General features: G+C 46.9%; 1 protein-coding gene and 1 long non-coding RNA gene across 4 annotated transcripts in view; one reads left to right on the top strand and one right to left on the bottom strand.

Annotated features, from left to right (window-relative positions):
* The window catches only part of LOC119054906 (uncharacterized), a 55,015-nt gene that overhangs the window by 2,525 nt on the left and 29,979 nt on the right, over positions 1-22,511 (top strand). The gene's annotated exons all lie outside the window — the stretch shown is intronic.
* AGL (amylo-alpha-1, 6-glucosidase, 4-alpha-glucanotransferase) overlaps positions 3,693-22,511 on the bottom strand; it is a 42,621-nt gene continuing 23,802 nt past the window's right edge. For all 3 annotated transcript variants that reach the window (XM_053655972.1, XM_037152955.2, XM_053655973.1), the window contains exons 15-34: positions 22,018-22,119; positions 21,748-21,903; positions 21,500-21,650; positions 20,012-20,136; positions 19,809-19,921; positions 19,565-19,699; positions 18,449-18,579; positions 17,488-17,624; positions 17,101-17,234; positions 16,073-16,248; positions 13,605-13,707; positions 12,169-12,394; positions 11,927-12,038; positions 11,262-11,397; positions 10,285-10,397; positions 9,297-9,508; positions 8,231-8,328; positions 6,621-6,708; positions 6,372-6,505; positions 3,693-5,660 (exon numbers count right to left, since the gene is read on the bottom strand). In XM_053655972.1, the coding sequence (XP_053511947.1) occupies positions 5,543-5,660; positions 6,372-6,505; positions 6,621-6,708; positions 8,231-8,328; positions 9,297-9,508; positions 10,285-10,397; positions 11,262-11,397; positions 11,927-12,038; positions 12,169-12,394; positions 13,605-13,707; positions 16,073-16,248; positions 17,101-17,234; positions 17,488-17,624; positions 18,449-18,579; positions 19,565-19,699; positions 19,809-19,921; positions 20,012-20,136; positions 21,500-21,650; positions 21,748-21,903; positions 22,018-22,119 (2,700 nt within the window). In that variant the 3' untranslated portion in view covers positions 3,693-5,542. The remainder of the gene's footprint in view (positions 5,661-6,371; positions 6,506-6,620; positions 6,709-8,230; positions 8,329-9,296; positions 9,509-10,284; positions 10,398-11,261; positions 11,398-11,926; positions 12,039-12,168; positions 12,395-13,604; positions 13,708-16,072; positions 16,249-17,100; positions 17,235-17,487; positions 17,625-18,448; positions 18,580-19,564; positions 19,700-19,808; positions 19,922-20,011; positions 20,137-21,499; positions 21,651-21,747; positions 21,904-22,017; positions 22,120-22,511) is intronic.

Below are 22,511 nucleotides of genomic sequence, written 5' to 3' on the forward strand. Positions count from 1 at the left end.
ACCCTGACTTTGGTGGCACCGGCTTAGGGCTAAATAAAGTAAGCTGATTTTAGAAGCTGGACTAAGGATAACCTCTGTTACACCCTGGAAATACTTGATAAAACTGTCACCTACAAAACTTGGAAGTTAAATAATGAACCTCATGGGCTTGTAACTCCAGGAGAAGAGACTAGAAAACAAACTTTAAAAGGTGTTGCTGCCCCACCAAGCATGACCGGTAGGTACGAGGTACCTGGAATTAAGTAGATAGATGAAAGGAGCCGTGCCAGGAAAAGAGCAGGGGTTGCAGGTGCTGGCACACGGAGCTCACTGGGATCCAGTCAGTAAGGAGCCAGTTGCATTTGTAAGATCGTCGTTCTAGCAGAGAAACCAAGAGCCCAGACAGGGCCTAAAATGCCTCTTCCGCCTCCAGCCTTCTACGGACAGGAGTTGAGTTCAGACACTGCTCAACCTCCACAGGAGGGACGTGTCCTCCACGCCCACTTCCGATAGAGCCAAGGAAGAGAACAGAGAAGAAAGGACCGTCCCCTGGAAAGTCGAGTCAGGGGAAACAGCACAGTGAACGGGCAGCTCCTCTTAGAGAGCTAGAATTAACACCTAATTCGAGAAAGATGCTTGTTTGGTTTTGCTGCAAAGGGAGCGGGTCTTCCCAACATCTGCCGTGGGGCAGTGTCAGCTATATATTTCCATTGTTCCCCTCCCCCATGCTTGTTTTTTTTCTCAGTAACTTTCCACCCCCCTCTAAGCTAATGTCCGTTCTCTATGAATTTGCCTGCTCTAGATATTTCAAAAAGTGTTACCGGACAATCTCTCTCCTTTTGTGTTCGGCTTCTTTCACTTGGTGTAATGTTTTCAAGGTTTGTCCATGATGTAGTGTATACCCCACTTCATTCTTTTTGTTCTGTTCTCATCCATCCATCCATCCATCCATCCATCAAAAGACATGTGGTGTGTTTCTGCCTTCTGGCTGTTGTGAATACCTCTGCTGTGAACACTCATGTGCGAGTATCTGAGTCTGTTTTCAGTTCTTTGGGGCATGCGCCTGACAAGTGGAATTGGTGTGTTTAATTTCCGGGGACCTGCCTCAGCTCCCCAACATGGCCGAACAGTTCGGCGTTTCCGTGGGCGATGTACGAAGCTCCCCCATTCCTGTGTGTCTTCAGGATCACAGGTCATTTCTGATAGCAATTAGAACCACTTTACTGGGTGTGAATTGGTATCTCACTGTGGTTTTGATTTGCATTTCCCTGAAGACTCGTGATTCTAAGCATCTTTTTATGGTGTTATTGACCATTGGCATGTATTCTCGAAGAAATGTCTGTTGAGCCCTTTGCTCCTTCTTGATTTGGGTTGTTTGGGACTTTTTGAATTGTGCGGGCTTTTATACACCCTGGATATGAATCCCTTATCGCCAAATCCAAGGTCATGATGATAACCCTTGGTTTTGAAGCTAGACTGGTTTTTACGGTGTCACTCATTCCTCTAGGGGAGAGGTGTAGTGAACCGCTCGGTGTCGACAGCTGGGCATCATTAGTGCTGAGAGTCAGAGACATTCAGCTGCGAATCACTCACCCAGAGCGCTGCACCCGGGTGAGGACTCCTCAGCGCTCTGCGCTTCCTTCTTACCTGGTGACCCAGGGAGCCAGCAGCGAGCTGACCTCTGGTTCCATGCCCCTAGGTTCCTGTCCATCAGGAGCCCAGCAAAGATCTGATTTTTATTCTTTCCGTGTACTGGCTTGATCTCTGGTGCCAGCTCCTTTCGGCTGGATGGTTGGACTCTTTGGTGACCTTCGTAAATGACTTCAGTGGTTCATAGAAATCTGGCCTCTGTGGGTCAAAGTCAGCAGAGAATCTGATCGACTCAGTGAAGAATTTGTACCCAGTGCAAAGAGTACACTCTTACAGGAGCCAGTGGGTTCTGTATTTGTGCTGGGCTGAAGTGCAAAATGGGCTGCAGTATTTTGGTTGAAGCTCTAAGCACTCTTGTCTGGGTCAGAATATACATTTATGAGTCTGTGAGTGGGTAGTATTTCCTCTCCTCCAGCTTAGATTATACGATTTCTTCAAAGTGATCTGTTTGGATTGGTTTAGAGATGAGTAAGCCTTAAGTAATTCCTAAAATTCCCAAAAATTAAAAAAAAAATGGATCTTCTAACAATTTCAGTGTGCTAAAAGTTGTATTATTATAGAAACAAATTCAAATGATTTAAGAATTTGAGCTCAGACTCCTCAGGTAAATCTTTGGCAAATGAGACCGGTTTAATACTGTTGCACTGAGTCATTAGCTTTAAGTGTAATTTCAGCAAATTTTTTAATTATATTTGGACATGTTTTTCCGAACTTTGTTTAGACTTACCAAGTAAGCTAGCGTTAGGTCCACTAGGTATTTGAGATTATGAAGAATGAAAATTTGTGTTTAGCCAAAGCGAATCATCATTCTGGCAAACTTTGTTTCCACAGTATTTCTGTTTTGTAGTATGTAAGCTTGTAAACAGTTATCACGATCTTTGGGTAACTTAAAATTGTGAGTCGATGCTAAGTGGAGTGAATTAGTGGATTTTATTTAAGTACTCAGATCACTTCTAAATAAGATACTGAAACATTAAATGCAGAGCATAATTTAAAGTTTGTGTCATTGTACGCACTTCTTGCCCCTCATCCGACATGAGACAGAGGCTGTATGTTTGGATCTGTCCATGACTGTGTTCCTTTTTGCAACTTCAGGATGTGTGTGGTTATCAACAGTGTGGAGATGCATATTCATGAGCCATGCTAGTCTGCCAAACTGCTGAAGTGTGACAAACAGTCACAACTGTCTAAACTCCTAGTTTCCTCTCTAAAGTAGAAGTGACTGTGGATAGAAGCAAAGTCGGTGTTTGTGAATGAGGCTCCACTTGGAGCCACAGCGGCAGAGGGATGGCTTCCTGGGCAGGGGGCGTGGGCGGGCCCGGGCCAACATCAAGTGACGCTTTATTGGAGGAAAAGGAAACTGGAAAAAATCTGAACATACATTGGAGCCATAGAAGTTCTCAGACAGGGATCTGTAATCACGGTGGTACAAGCTGGCTGAAGTGTGATCAATGGGTTTCTTTATGAGATTGCCAAAAGTTTCAACAACAAATATCCTGATGCAAGACTAGAATTTGCTTTTGTTTGTGTTAAAAATGACAAAATCTTGCATTACTTGTTTGCTTAGCCACAGGTTAAAATTTGCATTCCATTGGGATGATGTAAATCCATTGGGATGAACTCTTTGAGTTCTGGCCTCCTCAAGGTCAGACTTTGGGAGATCAAAGGGAATAATTTGGAGAAACTACTGATTAAAGTAAGCTCAGACTCCAGGAGACAATGAATTGACATTATCTGGAAAATTATAGAATATTCCTTGTCATTAGGCGCTGGCCTTGGTTCCTGACGACCACAGACCAGTGTATTAGCCCTGGACCAGGTTTCAAAAAATACCAGGAGAGTGCAGAGTTGCCGACAGACCTAATTATACATCGAACGTTTATTTTGCTCCGAATGTCAACATGGCTAAAAAATACATTACCAAACAGCCTAAAATCCCTTCTTTTTCTGCCCCGCACATCCTCCAAAAAGATAAAGACCCCAAATAACAAGCCTTAAATAAACAGTAGAAGTCCGTGTCCACAAATTGCTTCAGTGGTCAATCATGGAAGAAAAGCAAAGTGTAGACCTTTAGAAAAGATTTTATTTTCTCAGCACACAGACACAAAAACGACCCCTGCCTCCCAGAGAGGCCAGCTGAGGACACATCAGAAAGGAGTGACACACACAGAGGTCCTAAGGTCCACAGACAGGACAGGTCTCGTGGCTCCTCCAGTATCTCTGATTCTTAATAAGCGATCATAGCATGCTGGTTAAAGTGGCAAATTCCCTTCTCCTGTTACAGGGGACACTGATTTGCATTCATAAGAACCCCGGGCCAGAGCCCTTCTGCAAATGTAACATAAAGGAGCCTCATCCAACATCACTCGGGAAAGTGGCGTTCTGCGTACACAACTTTTAGTCTAGTGACATTTATCCCTCTCAAGTCTGGAGCTGTTGTTTTAAATACTTTGGATGAAATAATGCATGACTTGCCTTCTGAGACTTTACAATGGAGCTTGCGGATCGCAACAGTGTTTTTTTCATTCATATTCCTTATTAGGAATATAACCGTTTACTTTTCTATTGCAGCAACACAATGTCTCAAAAATTCACTGAGGTGGGTTATTTGCCCTGCTGAGGATAACCCCAGATGTTATCCCTAGGATAACAGATGAATAATATTATGTAGTAATGGAAGGACTTCTGCAACGACTTTCTTTCAACGGAAAGTATAACAATCTGTTTGAAATGTTTTCTTGAGACAAAAACAGTAAAATGGTAAAAAAAAAAAATTCCACCTAGAAAACAAGTACTATTCAAAAAGTCAAATCACAAAAACGTTAAAAACCTTTTTTGTTTTATGACTGTTTCAGGTTTAAGGTATCTTAAAATAACATGGAAAACTTTTCAAATGATTTTATTGAATTAAAGATCACTACTGAATTCATATCTGTATTTTCATTATATTAAAATTTGTCAATGGTAGGTTGTGGTGCCTAGGAACCAGAATCTGCTATGATCCATCAATACCTTTTACACACAAACTAAAAATAGTGAAGTTTTAGAAAATTAATATAGCATTTTTTTCTCTAAAGTTCTCATAACTATGCCAAACCTTTTGCATTTTAAAAATGTAAACGATCTCATAGTAGGACACAGAAACAATATTAATTTTACAAAACTGTTTTTAGGAAATAAATTCCTAACACTTTGTGGCATTTCTCATATAGCCTGCACATTATTAGCACAATTATGTTAAATATACTGATGGCATTCGTTATACGAAAACACATTAATGTATCAGCGAAAAAATAAAAGCACATGTGAACACCTGTGCCCTTTTGTGAGCGTGTGTTGGGGGTGGATACGTCCAGCACTGGACACTCACTTCACAGTTACTGAGTGCAGTGTGGAAGGTGCGAGAAGCACCGCAGTGGAAGGTGAGACCGTTAATTAAGCACAGCCCATTCAGTACCCGTTACTACTGAAGACAATGCATAGAGCAGACTTAAAAAATGTTTTTCTAGTTTTCCTGATTCTTCTCTTTATGCCTCAATTACCTTTATTTTTTTCCCGTCTTTTTCATGAGTACATCCTCATAATTTCATTTTCACTTTATGTCCAAATAGCAGATGACATGATCTCTTTTTTCCAAACTTGTTATTTGGAGGCGTTTGAAGAATTCTTATTGATTTCAAAAGAAAAACTTCTCATTAGTCACGATGCCTTTCTCTCTGACTTAAGTCAACGGCTCTGCACATTAAATAACGAAACACTGATGCTTTCACAGGGTTTTTACCCAACGGTGCATCAGTAGCACATGAGTGAGGTTTTATCTGCCTTGAGCTTGCATACTGAGCAATTACATTATATTATGTCCTTGCATCCATAATACAAGAGACTGCATACTTAATAAAGAGCAGCGAGCCAACTATAAGTCGTAGAGCGTTTCAAGAATGGTAGCGATGGACCAGGCTTGGGTCTCACAGCTAAAAGGGCAGTACTGGCCGTCCTCGTTGGTCAGCTCCGGGAGGCCTTTCCAGGGGGACCTCGGAGAAAGGAAAGCCGTTTTAGGAGACGCAGTCTGACACCTATCCCGCCCAGTTAACAACAGGCAAGGGACCTGGCGGCTTTGCCCTTTTGTATAGAAAACAGTCACACACAAGCACTTGCTGTAAGACAGGGTCTCCTGACGATGTATGTATAAAGAACTTAGAATGGAATTATTCTTTGATATTCCATCTTTGGGATTTAAGACTTTCAAATACAAAGGACTCCTTGTAGGTATTAAAAGCAGAAGGAACTACCATTCCAAGCAGTATATAAATACAGAGACAAACATCTCTCTGGTCCAATTTTACTCCTTTTGGAGTAATTTTTTGACTCAAATTATAATTTTTCAGAGGTAGTAGGTTTGATATAGACATAACTGTGAAACTAACAGGAAGAAGTGAGGAAACACAGTTATGATTAGAAGAAAGGTGGCAATTAAAAACATTATGAATTTCTGTACCGATTACTTATTCTGTAGTACAGTTAGTATTTACTGTGCCTTTATTCTGTTCTCATACGAAGTGCTTTACATGCATTTCCTCATTTTAATGCTCATGTTAGGTAGGTACCATGATCATTCCTGTTTATAGGGGTTCATAGAGGTTAGATCTTGCTCTTAGAATAGAACCTCGCGAATTCCGAGGAAACACAGTGTGCCTGACGGACGAAATGCTGGTTACGGAGCCCACACGCCCCTTACCACTCACCTCTCGAGATGAACATAGTGCCGAGAAAGGACATTTTTAACCAAAAACACAGTCTTTGCATTCGCCTCGGGACCCATCAATTTAGAAAAATACAATTTTGCACGAAGAAAATACCCAATGGGCCACAGCCACTCCTAAAAAACAACAACATGATTTAATTAGTAAAGAAAAGAAAAGAGCTGTGAATATCTAAAATTGTGTGGGGGGAAATAAAGAAACCACACTGGAAAACTCCGAAAGCATCCTCACCGGTCCTTGGTGATAGTTGAAACCTTTCGCGAGGTTGTAGTTGTCGTTGTCCAAGGCGTTGTCATAGACCCCACAGTAAACCATGTCACTGGGAGACGAAGGACACCGGGTTACAGAGACCAGACATGGTAGCGGAAGCATCAGAAATGTTTTCAGTAGCAAAGGTAAGAGATGCAAGCAAATTATTCTGTCTTCCAATCTACAGAATAGGATCGTCTGGCATTTAACCTTATATCAGTACATACTGAGTTCAGAGCACTTTACTGATGGGTTAGGAGTGGTTAGCAGATGCTGTTGCTATAGAAACTGCAAGATACTCAGGTGTCTTGCCTTCAAGGAGTTCTCCTGACACTGGATGTTGGTAAAAGTAAATTAGGCCTCTAATACTTTTATAACGCTTAACATAGACACTGAGTAATTTGAATTAGTGATTCTTACAGGTAAGTTTCTTAACTATTAAGTATTGAAAAGTTACTTTGAAACTTCTCCATGAAATTCTTTGAAAATTAATTAAAATGGGGGACATGATCAGATTACAAATAGCACGTAAACACACATGGAGGATTTATGCACATTTATAAACCAAACACACACTTATGAACTTATTGCAGCCAGTAACACAAGACAGTTATCTTTGTTCAGTTTAATGAAATTATTGCTTTTTTTCTTTTAGTGAGAGAGATAGCACTGGCCACATGAGCTACTATCACTGTGGGTTTGGGTTTTGACCAGTGGTTCTTAATGCCTCTGCCGATGTGGAGAATGGCTTGCAGACAGATAAGTCTACAGACAGAAAACCTGACATCTTGAGACTAAAATGCGTCTGCAGTAAAGTGGGAAAAATGTACAAAGGGGGCTACGATAGAATGGGGGCCTCTCACATACTGACAGAGAAAGCAAGCTGAGGATGGGTGTCACATTTAAGGGCAGTTGGAGAAAAATAGGGCATTAAAAACTCAAAAAGTTGGAAAAGAAAAATATAAAATAGGAGAGACCTATAGAATCATAACATGAAAACAAAGTTATTTATTGGTTTAAATTAAAATACTGGTGTGACTGACTGCCCAGAAAGGATGGAAAGGACTGGGCAAGGTGGGGACGGGGTTAAATCCTCATCTGTCCTCATGAGGAGTAAATAAATCATGTCTAAGTATTTTTAAAAATTAAAAGACAGCTGCATACACATTTTATAACATTAAAGGGACTGGTAGCAGCAACGACATAGGAAATAAAGACTGTCTCTGTGGAGACAACGTGTCTATTCCTCCCGTGTCCACAGTAACCACTTTCACGGTCTGAGAACACAGACATTAGAAAATGTTCGTGACATATTAGTTTTATAAACTTGAAAACTCTCTTACTGATTGCTGAATACAGGACAAGACAAAGGCATTTTGAACACCGACACTGCATGAAGATAGAAAGGGTCTTTTGGAAAACTCAGTTGGAGTACAATTTTAGAGATGTTATTGACAAGCAGAACAACTGTAGATAACACCATACAACAGCAACAATGTTCTTAATACTTACAGTCTAACTGACGAGGTTAAATATAATTATATATTAAGTATAATGGGAACTACGTTCTTAGTGCTTCTATCGCCACCTACTCTGGATCCAGAGTTTTCATGCCAAGGGGACCCAGCAGCTTCTTCTCTGCCATCTCCAAAGCCTTCCACGCTTTCTCCGCCGTGAAGAGCTCAGGGGCCTGCAGGGTGTCAGAAACCGATGCACAGATCCTGTAAGATCGCTGAGCAATTCCTTTCCACTCACAGTGGGACACAAACCAGTGACAAACTTGGAACAGAAGGAAAGCTATTTCCAACTACAGGGCGGGCCGGAATTTGAGTGTGGACACCAAGCAGCTCGGATCCCAGGAGCCTGGCTTGGAAGCAGCTTTCTGGCCCTTAGACACCAGGGACGCTGTTCGAAGCGAGGGTCCCTGACGTCCTTTCAAGAAAGCCTGCCGGCTCCGAAAGGAAGTCGGCACAGCGGCAGTGAAGGCGGAACGCACGGGAAGCCATTCTGCGGGAGACGCACGATCGGGTCCTGCGAGTTTACCTGCTGACCGTCTGTGCTTCTGGGGTCAGAAGGAAGTACAGGGGACTTGCCCTCGGGCAGCACGTGACATGGACAAGGACAGCGCACCGGTGACTGAGGGTCTGCGCTCAGTTCAAGGGCTCCGTGGAACCAGAAGCACACTGCCGGAGGGAAGCCTCCTTCCCGTGCCTCTGCATTTTTCTACCGTCCTCACGGAGAGTGCCGCGTTCAGCACTCTTGTTGGGGAAGCGGAGACAGCTAGGTGGGCCCAGAAAAACACACACTGTCCCCACTTCACTGCCTTGGGGGTTTATTTTTAATCCAAGGGCAGAAAATCAGGAGAGTCTGAAGTTCTTGGCTTGAAAGAACCTTGCGCGAACCTCATCATTTTTTCTGTGCTATGATGGGACACGCACTTCATTGGTCACCGTTTGTCATTTTCTATATTTTCATACTGAAGGTGACAGGTGAAGGGTGAGACCCACAAGGCTCCATTCATTAGAAAAGAGTGTACAAAACTAGCTCAGAGACAGCACGCTTTTCATCAGCTCAATGAATCTGAGAAGGGACGGGAGTAAAGGAGGAAGTCAACCCGACCACGACGCGTCTGAGGTCTGAACACAGGAAGTCACTTACGACCACCATCGCGATGGCGAAGTTGGGCCGCAGCTGGTAGTCGCACCAGGGGCTGGACGCCCCGTGGCTGTCCTTGTATATGCCGCGCTTGTGAACCAGGTGGGGGTTCTTCTCATTCACGTCAGACGGATCTTCGGACACGTAGAACAGCCTTTCAAAGTTGTCTTGTATTTTCCTGTTCCACTCGTCGTAGGAGACCGTCACCGCCCTTCCTGAAACGTGGTAAAAGGCTTGGCAGTTCGAGGCACTCCAAGACACCACACACGCAGTCACAGGCAGAGTGCAGTTCCAGTCAACTGCCCACTTTCTCAAAGTGTCGGGGCCTTTCCAAGGGGACTAGCCAGAAGTTAAAAATTATCTTTCACACTATGACCATGAAAGGATTAGAAAGTCACGAGTGGTCCCTGATTGGTTTTTGTTTGGGTCACTCTCAGATGTTTGGTGGTGACCTTTCCTGAGATGTGTCAGACTGCAAAACATACACTGATTTCAAAGACTTAGTAACCCCCCCAAGAGTGTAGAACAGATCACAAATAATAGCATGATGATTCTATGTTAAAAGAACACTTAAGACAGACTGAGTTAATATTTATCATGGTTCATGTTACCTATTTCTTTTTACTTTTTTAATGTGCGTGATTTAAAGTTATATATGTGGCTTAAGTTAGATTTCTATTGGACAGAACAGTTCTAGAAAAAGAGATGTAAATATCTCACAGTCGTTCGGAAAAACACAACTTGCTCACAGTCGCACTGTGGTATGTGTGGTAAGGCCGTAAAACGATGCTTTTCACATCTCAGTTCAAAGTCGCTATAAATAGATGATGGATAACCAGGTCTGTTACAATTTTCATATGAGCCAATGAGCAGTTTTTCTTTCCTCTCAGTCCTAAGCATTTCCTAGGACAAGTTCACTGGGTGAAATGATGGCTACGTCAGTCAGGAACGGAGACAGTACATTCCGAGTTTCTTTGTGAATACAGCTTACCATCTCTTTTTACTGTGACTTCATGATAAGGGAAGATATTTTTTCTGGACAATTCCAGCAACCAGCGAATGGCAGACTTACTCAGGCCCACGATTTCCACAGCAGACCCATCCCTAAAATTAAAAATAAACTTTATTCTGGAGTTCATTAAGCACTAAAGAGCATCCCATAAACACTTTTGATGAGCTATATACCCAACATCTATAAAAAACTCCCAGCCAACAGGAAGGCGTGTAAGAACTATCTGGAAGCAGGAAGGAGTAAGGAATCAGAATATTGATACGAAGGCCCAGAGAAGAGATGGCAGACCTGGACGGGGGACCGGAGAAGCCGGGAGGGTGGGCGAAGGAATCTGAGAGCTCGCTTCAGGGGAAACACAAGGGACGTACAAGAGACCACAATACAGCAAAGTAATCAGGTTCTTAAAAGAATTCGCAGGGTATGTAGCAACAGCTACCATTAAGTAATTGTGGTTAACAGGTCTGCCCAAAGATAAAATTTAGGATAAGAAAATAGTTTCTTGGATCTGATACTGTATTCAGTATTTGAAATCATAAAACAAAAGGACGGGATAAAAGATGAAAAAAGTTCGGGGGACTAAAGGTTCAGAAAGCGAAAGGATCCCAGGAAGGAGGGTGTAACTGGTGGTTTTCTGTGCTTCCAAAAGAGGGGCGCAGACACACGCTACAAGGGCAGCGCTGCCGTCCTAAGGGGGGGGTAGCAGGTCCCAGATGGAGGTGCCTGTGGGGAATCCACCCCCGAGAACTTCCGGAGAGAACAGACACTTCGCCTGCTGACTTAGACCCAGAGGACCGTGACGGTGTCCCTGGGAGGGGTCTGGGAGAGGGGTCGGAGGCGGGGAGAGAGGGAGAGCCCCACTGGTTTGATGTGAAGACTCCACGGTCAACTGAATAAAAGACCCCCCGAGTCTGGTGTGAGAAGGGCGTCGTTAGACGGGCGCCGCGGGGTGGCCGTGCCTCGGGGTGGCGGGGATGCCTCTGTTCCTGGCTCTGTCGCTCTCGCCCATTTTGTCCATCCACGTGCCGCAGTTAAAGCGGTTTCCTCCGTAAACAAATCCCGTTTCTTCGTCCACTCCTGCGGTTACATTGAAACCTGAAAAAGCCAGACGAGGCACTCAGAAACTTTAGCAGGACGGCGACAAACTAGGACAGAGACTCTGGAGAGGGAGCTGGTGAGGCCCTCGAAGCTGAGGGTGCCTGTCCCACCACCTGGCGGTCTCATGTCCGACTCACGCTGAAGGGAAGCCCCCCTGCCCCCACGCACGGGCAGACAGGCAGGGCTGTCACCGCCCCACGGCTGCGGGAGCCAGACACACCGGACCCCCAAGCTGGTCCCACAGGGCTGAGCATGAAGGGACGGATTCCCAGGAATCAAGGTCGACAGGTCCCCAGAACAAAACGATGGAGCAAGTTGCAAAAGGATAGCTTTTCTCTAAAAGTGTGAAATGTGGAAAATGCGAATATATACAGTCACGTATGTGTAGGTGGCTGCGTCTTATGTGATTATGAGGCAAAATCTAATAGAGTGGATAATTATATACAGTATCGTGCATTGTACGACAATAGTAACGGCCGGTTTGGAGGTGTAACACCCCCTCCCCGGCGAGCCGGGAGGGCCGCACCTTCGTCCTTCATGTGGTGGTCTATCTGTGGGCCGGCGTTCCTCTCCCGGAACTGGATGCCCTGCACGTGCCTCTGCATGGCCTCCTGGATCACCTGGAACAGCGGCTGGTCCTGCGGGAGGTGGGACAGAGCTCCTCCGGTCATCACCTATGTCGTCCATCTCCCCCCCACCCCAGGGGGCCCACAACTCGAGTGCTGAACTGCTCTCGAGAAAGAAACTACTGTGAGAAATGACGTTTACCACGTTGCCGGCGGGCAGAGGGGCGGAGTCGTCCGTGGGGTACATTCTGGACACGGGGCACTGGAGAATGTCCAGGCCGTTGGGGACCAGACGGCAGTAATCCTGAATGCACTGCAGCCACCACCACACGGCGTCCCTGCAGTTGTATCTGGCGTAGGTCCCCTCCCCCAGGAGGTTGGGGATGAGCCCGTGTCTCAGGGTGCCAGCGAACGCGAGTATGATATTCCTGGAACGACAGAATCAGGTTGGCCGCTTGACATGAAAACAGTCACCTAAGAAATTGAAGACAGAAAGGTCACTCTGGGTGGCCATCCTTTCGGACACATCTTCCTTGCTGGCCTTACTTCTCTGGGTTTTCGTGTAGAAAGGGGCCACTCCGCAGAACAAGCCCTGAGTGCGGAGCCAGAAGCCTTGCCCGCAGCCCTGGTGGCCTCTTCTCCAGCACTCTGGGGAGCTGGCTTACCTCTCGGGGACCGCTGGTCATCTCCAGGGTCAGGGATGGGATTTTCAAGGTCCCTCACAGCTATAGATTCCACTTTTGAAATCCTCGGTATTTCAAAATCTCGGTAACTAAAACACGCCCTTTGTTATTTCAAACAATGGATACCAAGAGTAACGCCAACGTGTAAGAAGATAAATGGTGAAAGCTGACCTTGAAAACCATGATCAATTTTCAAAAACCGGTAAAAGATGCTTTACCTTCTCAAGTGTCAGATGGCATGGCATGCTAAAAAACAGCCTGAAACTAAGAAATCAGAGGACAGCTTTAAATTCTCCCATCACCATCTGCGTGCCTCGGAGAGTCACTCAAAACGTCTAGGCCCCAGTGCTTCCTGGCGAAACCATTTAGAAAGTTACTGAAGTCTGTGTCTCAGGTTCATGACCATCTCTTCAATAACCGTGCACTGGGGACCTTCTTATTTCCCCAGTGTGGGCAGCGACGTGCCCAGTTACTTAGAGCTCAGAGTGCCAGCAATTCCCCACCCGGAGTGATGTTCTACCCTTGAGAGCTGACCACAAAGGCCTCCGTCCGTGGACACATGTGGCAGACACAGCCGTGTGTGGCCACCCGAGGGGCCCTCCTGTGTGTGCCGACCCGCCTTCCAGCGGGCTGCGGCCATGCGACTGTCTTCGAAGGCAGAAGGACGTACACGGGACTGAGGCATGTTAAGTGCATGGACGTGGTTATACCTTTTGTAGTTTTACTGACATAAATCAGCACATCTGAAAAGAACCTGACCTGTCATGTAAGGGACTAGCACTTACTAACTTCAAACATTTTCACTCCTTTGAAATCCCATGAACATGGAAAAAGTAAAATTAAAAAAAAAGCACCTCGAGGAAACATGCCCCCCAAGTGTCGGACAGCAGGAGACGAGGGGTGTCTCAGGACAGTGGGAACGGACACAACCTGCAAACGACCCGGGCTCGCCTACCTGGCCTCCGCGTAGCGGCCGGGAATGAGCAGCAGACCTCTGAGCGCGATGAACGTGTCCCTTCCCCAGCAGCGGAAGATGCCAGAGGAAAAATGAGGCAAGCCTAGCGGGAAGCAGAGCCAGGCGTCAACCGACCTTACCTCCTTTGTTCGCCGACACCACCACCACCGCCACCACCGAGTCTCCTCGGCAGGAAAACGGGATTCAAGGCCACCGGACCTCATCCGTCTGGTGGAGGGCGTATCACCGAAAACCGAGACCGGTGCGTACGGCCTGGTGATAAAAACTTATCTTCTGGATGAAATAAAAGACCGACTACACGGGGTAAACAGAGAGGTGAAAACGGGACTAAGATAAAAGAAAATGCTGGCAAATGCTAAGCACATTCACACTAGAAGCTTCTGTCCCTTGTGTCTTCACCTTGGAGACGGGGCCTTGTCCTTTGTTTACAAAGGACTCGGGGTGACATCAGGCCTGTCGGGCACACGTGGCTCCGCCACGGCCACCGACTTTGACGGTGACATGCATGTGACAGTCTCTGCCACACAGGCTCCCTGCTGCTTTCGGTCACTTAGCACCTTGACTGAATGTCAGTGTAGACAGAGCCGAGGGTGAGTTTGACTGGGTGTGACTCAAAACACAGGCCGTCCATCTTCGTTGGAAAGTCAAAGCAGTGAAACCTCTAGCACTGACCTGTGGAAATGTTTGCATGAACTGTTTGGCCTGTAAGAGGCTAGAAGTACAACCCTGGTTAGTGTGGCTCATGGATTGATCGCCGGCCTATGAACCAAAGGGTTGCTGGTTCAATTCCCAGTCAGGACACATGCCTGGGTTGCGGGCCAGGTCCCCAGTAGGGGGCATGTGAGAGGCAACCACACATTGATGTTTCCCTCCCTCTCTTTCTCCCTCCCTTCCCCTCTGTGTACAATAAATAAATATAATCTTTAAAAAATATATTGGGGAAAAAAAGAGTATTGGAATTATAGATCACATGCCTTCTGAGGGTTTCTACCTTGTCGGTTATGACAAAAGTTAGGGTGACGGTTTTCTTCACTACTGCCATTGATCCTGGCCTTGGTGTCCATTTTCAAATGAACCCCCAAAACCCACCTGCAGATCTGACTGTGGTCCCGTTTTGTTCGTATGGATTATACGAAAGACTCCCTCAGGACGAGAGCAGCAGATACTAGAACTTTATTTATATTTATCAACTTATATCTTCGACGTTTCTGTTTTCGTTTTATGCTGTGTCTGCTATGTAAGTCTATCGCGTATGACATACCACTATGCCATTCATGACGTCAGCACGTCTATTTTGGGAGTGCTCATAAACAGCGGTGTGTAATTACAGTAAACTGCTGAGGTCACCGCTGTTTTATGTAACAGGCTTCTAACTGGTAGGCTTTAAAACCCAACTCTGCATACAAATTTTTTTTCACAACGGCCAGTTAAGTTTCACAAGCACCGACCGGATTCACGGGGGACGGGGACATTCCCGGAGGAGATCGGACAGTCGGGTGAAAGCCGCAGACACAATTCTATAATGAAAACTGTCGGACGGTTCATGGGATCCCCGTAAGCGAGAAGTTGATTTCTTTTGAGTCGCTGGATCCCCACACGTCTTTTTTCCAGGTCTGAGCAGAGGCAGATTTAAGGGTAAATGAAGAAGACCTCACTGTTTGGTATTTTTCAGCGCAGTTCGGAAAGTTCTGAACTTCCGTGGCCTCCAGTGTTAAGTACTTTCTAGAAAGAGCTCGCGGCGTGTTAAGGAGGAAACCAAAGCCCGTCCTTCAGCCTCCTCCGCTCACTCAGGGCACCACTTGGTTCAGGTTCGGACTCTCCTCACAGGAACGAACCCCGACAAGCACAGTTAAAGCGCTTGGTTGCGATTAGGCACCTGAGAGAAGCTTCTTTAACATGGGTTTTGTGTTCTGTAACCTGCACTGAACGGTTACGTGATCTCCCAGTTATTACAAGGCGGGGTTAATTTTTAAAAATTGGGAAAGAAGTGTCATACAAGGGAATAAGGGCAGTGAATCAAATCTGACTGAAAAATACAGCATGGGAAGGGTTGGAAAAAAACCCAGAAACTTGTGGAAGAAAAGGATTACCCAGCCAGAATTTAAAAATGCGCATAAATACAATGCCTGTTTCACCAGAATAAGTAAATCGTAAGTGTGGTTTGATTTTTACAAGTGGTCACCTATGACATTTTGCTAAGCAGTAATATAAAATCATGGGTAACATCATGAGGGTTTTTTCCCACTTTTTAGTAGAATTTATTGGGGTGACATGGGTTAATACAATGTAAGAGGTTTCCGGTGTGCAGTAACACATCATCTGTGTAATGTCCTGTGTGTCCGCCACCCCAGGTGACGGTGAGTTTTTAAAACAATCGCCATTTCCCTGTAACTCTCCCTCTGCAACAGCGCCAACCCACGCACCCTCCCCTTGTGCGCGTCCCTTACCTGCCGCCAGGGACACACAGCACTGCTCCTTTTCCTTTGTCACCTCGTTGAGCCGGGAGGGCACGTCCCTCAGGGCTGGCGACAGCAGCGGCAGGGAGGCGAACTTGCCCACGCCGCACATCTGCACCGAGCCCAGCGCCAGGTGCTTCACAAAGGTGGAGCCGTCCTGAATGAAGCTGCAACACAGTGGCGGAGTCCCGAGTGTTATTTGTGGACGGACACTGTGTGACATTTTTATTTAAACAACTGTCCTGTGCTAAGGACACCTGAGGTCCCCTCCAGCAGATTTTTCCATGTGGGACACAGCCCTCATGTTGGAGGCGCACAGCAGGTCCCCACGGCCCGCCTGGCGTGGCGGCCACAATGCTCCACCCACTGAGCCAAAGATTTTAGCTTGGTTATTTTACTCGGTTTCTTTCTTTCACGTGATCTGTCTGTGCAAATGTGTGGCCACGCTGACATCAGCTGACAGACATTCTCGGTTTGGTTAGGTGTTAAAACCGCTCTCACTTCAGGTGAGACACAGGAGGGGCTGAAGTTCTGCCCTTCCCGAAACAGGGCCCAGATGAACCATGCCACCCTGCACGGGCACAGTCCATCTGCAGTGTCATTTTAGGGCCATTTGTCATTGACGTCATCAACTTCTGCTGAAGTTGCATTCGCAATAACAGCAGACTATTTTCCTCTTAATAAAAAATTAGAAAAATAACCGTACATATGTTCTAAAATAGTGTATTCACTGACTCAACGAGTCAGTCATTGACTCGTTGAGTCAGTGAATACACAGGAACGAATCGTGTAAAACAACTAAAATTTCCGTCAACCTGCCTCTTTAGCTTTATGGAGCAGGCTCTAATGTCTGTTTTCACGTATTCTGCACGGGAGAGGGCTCATAAACCTGCCACGCTCTCCCAAGTGCTTCAGCTCCGAGAGTCCCTGACACTCTGCACGTCTCGGAGCAGAAGACCAAACCGACCGACCCCGCGAGGTTTCGACACACGTGCTCATCCGCGCAGGCGTGGCGGTACCTGGACATCTGCTTCCAGGCGGCATCCAGAAGGGTGGTGTAGGCGCCGATCAGTATTGCGTCGAAGTAACAGGGGATGAGATACCGCGGGATCTGCTTCAGGTAGAAGAACATGGCCTGCAGCCATTTGCCAACCTGGGGGGAAAAGAACTTAAAAAGTTAATCTGGTGGGTTCACAGGCAGTGTGTGTTTTAAAGGGTAAACCCGAACATGCAACTCTACGAACTCGTCACCTACCAACCTGGTGCCCACTCACTAGAGCTGGGAGAGGATGAAAGAGGAGGGACAGGGTCTCGGGTCAGCACACGACCCAAGTGTCAGAGGGGCCACGGTGACAGAGTTCTGGCTGTGCCCCGGTTCGGGCGGACCACCCCCCAGCTCTACGCACCTCGGCGATGGCCCCCGCGCGGGCGATGAGCCGGCTGCTGACGTAGTCAATCATCCAATCTCCGGACCTCAGGTTGTCACACAAGGGGTGCCCCAGGTCATTCTTTGGCCTTATCTCCGCCAGTACGGACATCAGTCCTGAAAGTGCAGAGACACATCACACACTGTGCGGCCGGCGGAGGCGACGTGCGTGCGCCCCAGCCTGCGCTGCCGTTAGTGTCTAGAAATCCGGGGTGAGCACAGCTGCACAGTCCACCACTGGCTCTTCCAGTGGTGACACAGGCCTGAGCCACACTACGGGGACACTCGGGAGGAAGGGGGCCACCGTCACAGAGCTAGGCAGAGCTTCCCAGGGGTCCTGTCTTCTCAGACCGGTCTTGTCCTTCTGGGATTTCATGCTGTAACATTTGAAGGGAGTGGGCACGGTGTCTGCCCTACAGTGGGCGCCTGGGGAAGGAAACTGAGGCCTGTGTGTGTCTTTCTGGGTTGGAAAGTGGTGGATTCATTAACACTCAGGCGAGATCGAGGGGACTCACAGAACAGGTTTCAGAGACAGCAAGAGCATCTGTGGGGATAACAAGAGTAAAGCCTACTTTGGAAACAGCGTTGAAGCAGAACAAGAGGCGCTGGAACTAAATTAAGTAGCCAAGGGCGGTAGTTAGGCTCATCTTTAAATAACACTCAAAGAGAGGCATCAGAACTCCTCTGCAGATACAGTGCACTCTGTTATCTCAGTGAATTACCTCATGTGATCCTCAGCAAGGCCTACATACTAGACGGCGTTGTTCACGCTGTGTGGGAGTAGTGATGGGGGCAGGAAGAAGTTCTGCCCCAGGGGTCAGAAGACGGACAGGCAGCCGAGCCATGAATGAACCCTAGTAGTCCAGCTTCTTATGTTTATTTAAAAGACCCCGTATAAGACTTAAAAACCCAAAAGCTTCACTAGGCTTATACTTGCTGACCTTGAAGCCCGGCGTACTTGAGAGGTGACCAGTTCGGCACGCTGTAACACCCGCCCCCGTCCTCCCGCTCCTCGGACTCGCACCGGTAAAGCACCTGGTTCAGCTCGGCCAGGGTCAGCCTGGAGGCGATGCTGGGGGGTGAGAAGAGAGGAGAGCTGGTTAAACGCACTGACGCCCTGACGCTCCGCTTGCTGTCAACAAAAATTAGGAGGAAAATCCGAATCATAACCGCAAAAGGTCTTAGCGATGTGGGTCTTGGGAACTCATCACTATTATACATGTTATGAACAACAGACATCATAACAAAAAGAATAAACTCATTTTTAAATTGAATTTTTTGGAGTGACATTTTGGCTAATAAAGTAATGTAGGTTTCAGATGCACGATTCTATAATACATCGTCTGTGTATTGTGTGTTCACCACCCAAAGTCAGGTCTCCGTCCATCACCGCCCCTTTCTAAGCTCTTTATATGCACCCTCCTACTTACTCCTTCCAAAATTTAAGAGGTAGGTACTACAGGAAGCCCATTTCCCAGATGGAGGAACTGAGGTAAAACACAGCTGAGTATCTTACCTAAAATCATACTAACAGTGGTGAAGCCGCGGTTGTGCCCAACTCTAAGTTTCAAAGCTACACCCCTTCCGTGTGTGGTGCCGCCCGGCACGGGACTAGCAGGGTTTGTACAGAGGTGAACACACATGCAGGTGTGTAACAGGGGACACCTGGAAGCGATCTAGACATCAGAAACCAGAGACCAACGGGATGAATCATGGTGTGGAGGTACCACAGCATGGAACGTGGGCACTTTTAAAAAATGATCTGGTAAGGAGTATGAGGTATGCAGCTTAGCCTCAAATAGTTCAGAAAAAGTGTGTGTGGATAGAAAGGTCTGTGCACGTAGGCATGCGTGTATCTATGTATAGGGACAGCGTGTGTGCAAACACACACAAATGAGAGGGCACTTGGGAAACCAGTAACGGTCGGCAGCGCTGAGACACGGGGTCTTGGGCCACCCTTCGAGGGGCAAGGATACGGGGACTTGACACCGCTGAGCCAGGCTGGGGCCACACACCGGCCAGCACAGCGGCCACCTCCACGGAACGGGGGCACTTACGAAGCGAAGGGGGTTTTTAACACGGGGTCTGCATTGTCCACCATCAGGCTCCCGGACTTGAAGTGAGGGCTGAACTGTGTCAGGTGGTTTCGAAGGATTCCAACGGCGACCTGTGCATGTGGGTCAAGACTGACCCTGAGAGCGCATTGGGACACTGGTTAGTTCTAAAGAGGAGTTTAAAACTAGTAGGATAGGCAAACTATTTGACACATGAGCAAAGTTAGTGGTTTGAACTCCGCCATACCTGAAGACAATAACACTTCCTGGAGATAAGTCTTCAAATTCTATTTCTTGAATGTATTCATTGGGTCCCTTTGTGGTAATTCCAGCTTGTTTAACAATTTTACTCTCGTGAAGCTTGGAAAAAAGTTACATAAAGCTGTTCAATGAAGAATTCCAATGTCCTTAAAACGTTCAATGTAGTAGGAAGATAAGAATCCCAAATACCTGAATGTGTTCTCTAAGTTCTACTGTGATATTAGGTATTCCATTGATTGCCTTTTCATCCTTCTTATAAGGTTTTGTATTTCGTTCAACAGTTTTAGCTTCAAGAACTACTTCTTCGATTTTGCCTAGGAATATAGAAAAAAGTTAACAAAATTTCATTTTAAGCCATCTGAAATTAGGAATTGCTAAAGGGGTTTTAAATTATGTGATTGAAAGTTAAAGATGAGGACTTCCGCCAAGATGGAGTCGTAGGTGGAAGCACTGCACCTTCTTGTACAACCAGGTTTAAAAACAACAAAGTTTTAGCAACAAAAATGCAGCCAAACCACAGAAAATTGAACTACACAGAAGTTTGACAACAACGAACCCTTCAGCCAAACCGATAAACCGGTGAAGGAGCTAGCAGTGAGATGGACCGCGAGGGCCCCAGCAGGAGGAAGCGGCAGAGGGAATCACCATTGTCCCTCTCTGACCCACCCCCACATACAGCATCACAAGCCAGCGACCTGGGTGGCCCTGCCCTGGTGAACACCTAAGGCTCCGCTCCTCATACATAACAGGCACGAACATATAAAAACATGATTCAAGAACAACTCAGAGGCCCAGAGCCAATAAATCTAAGTGGTGAAGAAATAGCCAAACTTTCAGATGCACAGTTCAAAACACTGGTGATCAGGATGCTCACAGAACTGGTTGATTTTAGTCACAAATTAGAGGAATATATGAAGGCTAAACTAATTGAAATGAAGGGAAATACACAGGAAACCAATAGTAATGGAAAGGAAACTGGGACTCAAATCAAAGGAGTGGACCAGAAGGAGGAAAAATATGACCAAACAGAAAAGGATGAAGAAACAAGAATTCAAAAAAATGAGGAGAGACTTAGGAACCTTCAGGACATCTTTAAATGTTCCAACATCCGAATTATAGGGGTACCAGAAGGGGAAGAGAAACAGCCACGAGTGGAAAACTTATTTGAACAAATAATTAAGGAGAACTTCCCCGATCTGGCAAAGGAAATAGACTTCCAGGAAATCCAGGAAGCTCAGAGAGTCCCAAAGAAGTTGGACCCAAGAAGGAACACACCAAGGCACATCATCATTACATTAGCCAAGATTAAAATGAAGGAGAGAATCCTAGAAGCAGCAAGAGCTAAGTGGCAGTCAACTACAAAGGAGTCCCCATCAGACTGTCAGCGGATTTCTCAAAAGAGACCTTACAGGCAAGAAGGTGCCGGAAAGAGGTATTCCAAGTCATGAAATCCAAAGACCTACAACCAAGATTGCTCTATCCAGCAAAACTTTCATGTAGGTTTTGTTCCATGCAGTGAAAATATAAGTTGCCAAAATTTCTAATTTTTTCCCTCAACCACAGCCACATTTGCACCGTTATAAGACATATGCTATAAAACAGCGACTTAATATGACCCAGTACGCCTTTCTGTGACAACACAGGATAATCACAATACGTTTTAGGGTGCGCTATTACCAGGGATGCACATCTGCGGCACTTCCTTGCTGTAGAAGGAAGTCTTGGGGTTCCTGAAAGCGGTCCTAGACACAGCCACCACCGACTGATGGCTGTTAGGAGAGTGCCTCGTCACGGCCACTATGTCCTCATCCACCTGGTCCACGTACACCTGAGGGGCAGGAAGGCCAGCGGTCAGTGCTCCTGCTGCCGAGACTTGCTCCGAAAATGAGCCTTCGGCAAGGGGCGTGGAAGGTGTGGTTTCTCGCCTGAGTGAAGCCGCCGGCCCCCAGCTCCTGGTGGAGCCTGTTGACAGCGCGCCTGGCTGCAATGATTCCGCTCTGGAGACTGACGGCCCCGGTGTCTGATGGGGAGGCCCCGGGGCTCCACTTGGTATAGAACCGCTCTTCGGACACCACTGAAATCTGAGCAAAGTGGAAACTTGGAAAATGCACACGCTTTCACCACAACGGGAACTCTGGGTCAGCATGTCCCACACTGGGGGCCGCTCGGACCCCAAGGCCCAGCAGGGGACGCACCTGGTGAGGCACCAGTTCGTCGTAGCCTTTGGTGCTCCCGCTAGCGCAGCACGCCATGGAGACGACGGTGGAGCTCGGGAGGGCGTCGTAGGCCGATCGGTGCTGGAGAACGAACCAACGAACAAGCCCCAAGTTAATTTCCCTCTATCGCAAAGTGCCATCCTACAGCATCGCAAGGCGACAGGACAGTTACGGAAACACGTCGCACAAGACACATGACTCCGCTTCACATACACGCAATGGAGCACCACTTAGCCACAAGGAAAGATGAAGCGCCGCCATTTGCGACAGCGTGATGGACCTCAAGAATGTTACGCTGAGCAGAAGAAGCCGGCCAGCCCAAGCCGAGAACCACCGCTCACAGTGGGACTTCAAACTGGAACTGGGAGACGCAGACAGCAGCGAGGGGGGTCACCAGACAGCAGGGGGCGGGGGAGAGTGCAGGGTAAAGGGGGCCACGTACATGGTGACAGAAGACGATCCAAACTTGGGTT

Source organism: Artibeus jamaicensis, unplaced genomic scaffold (genome assembly GCF_021234435.1).
Source record: "Artibeus jamaicensis isolate MK-2021 breed Jamaican fruit bat unplaced genomic scaffold, CSHL_Jam_final scaffold_1689, whole genome shotgun sequence".
NCBI lineage: Eukaryota > Metazoa > Chordata > Mammalia > Chiroptera > Phyllostomidae > Artibeus > Artibeus jamaicensis.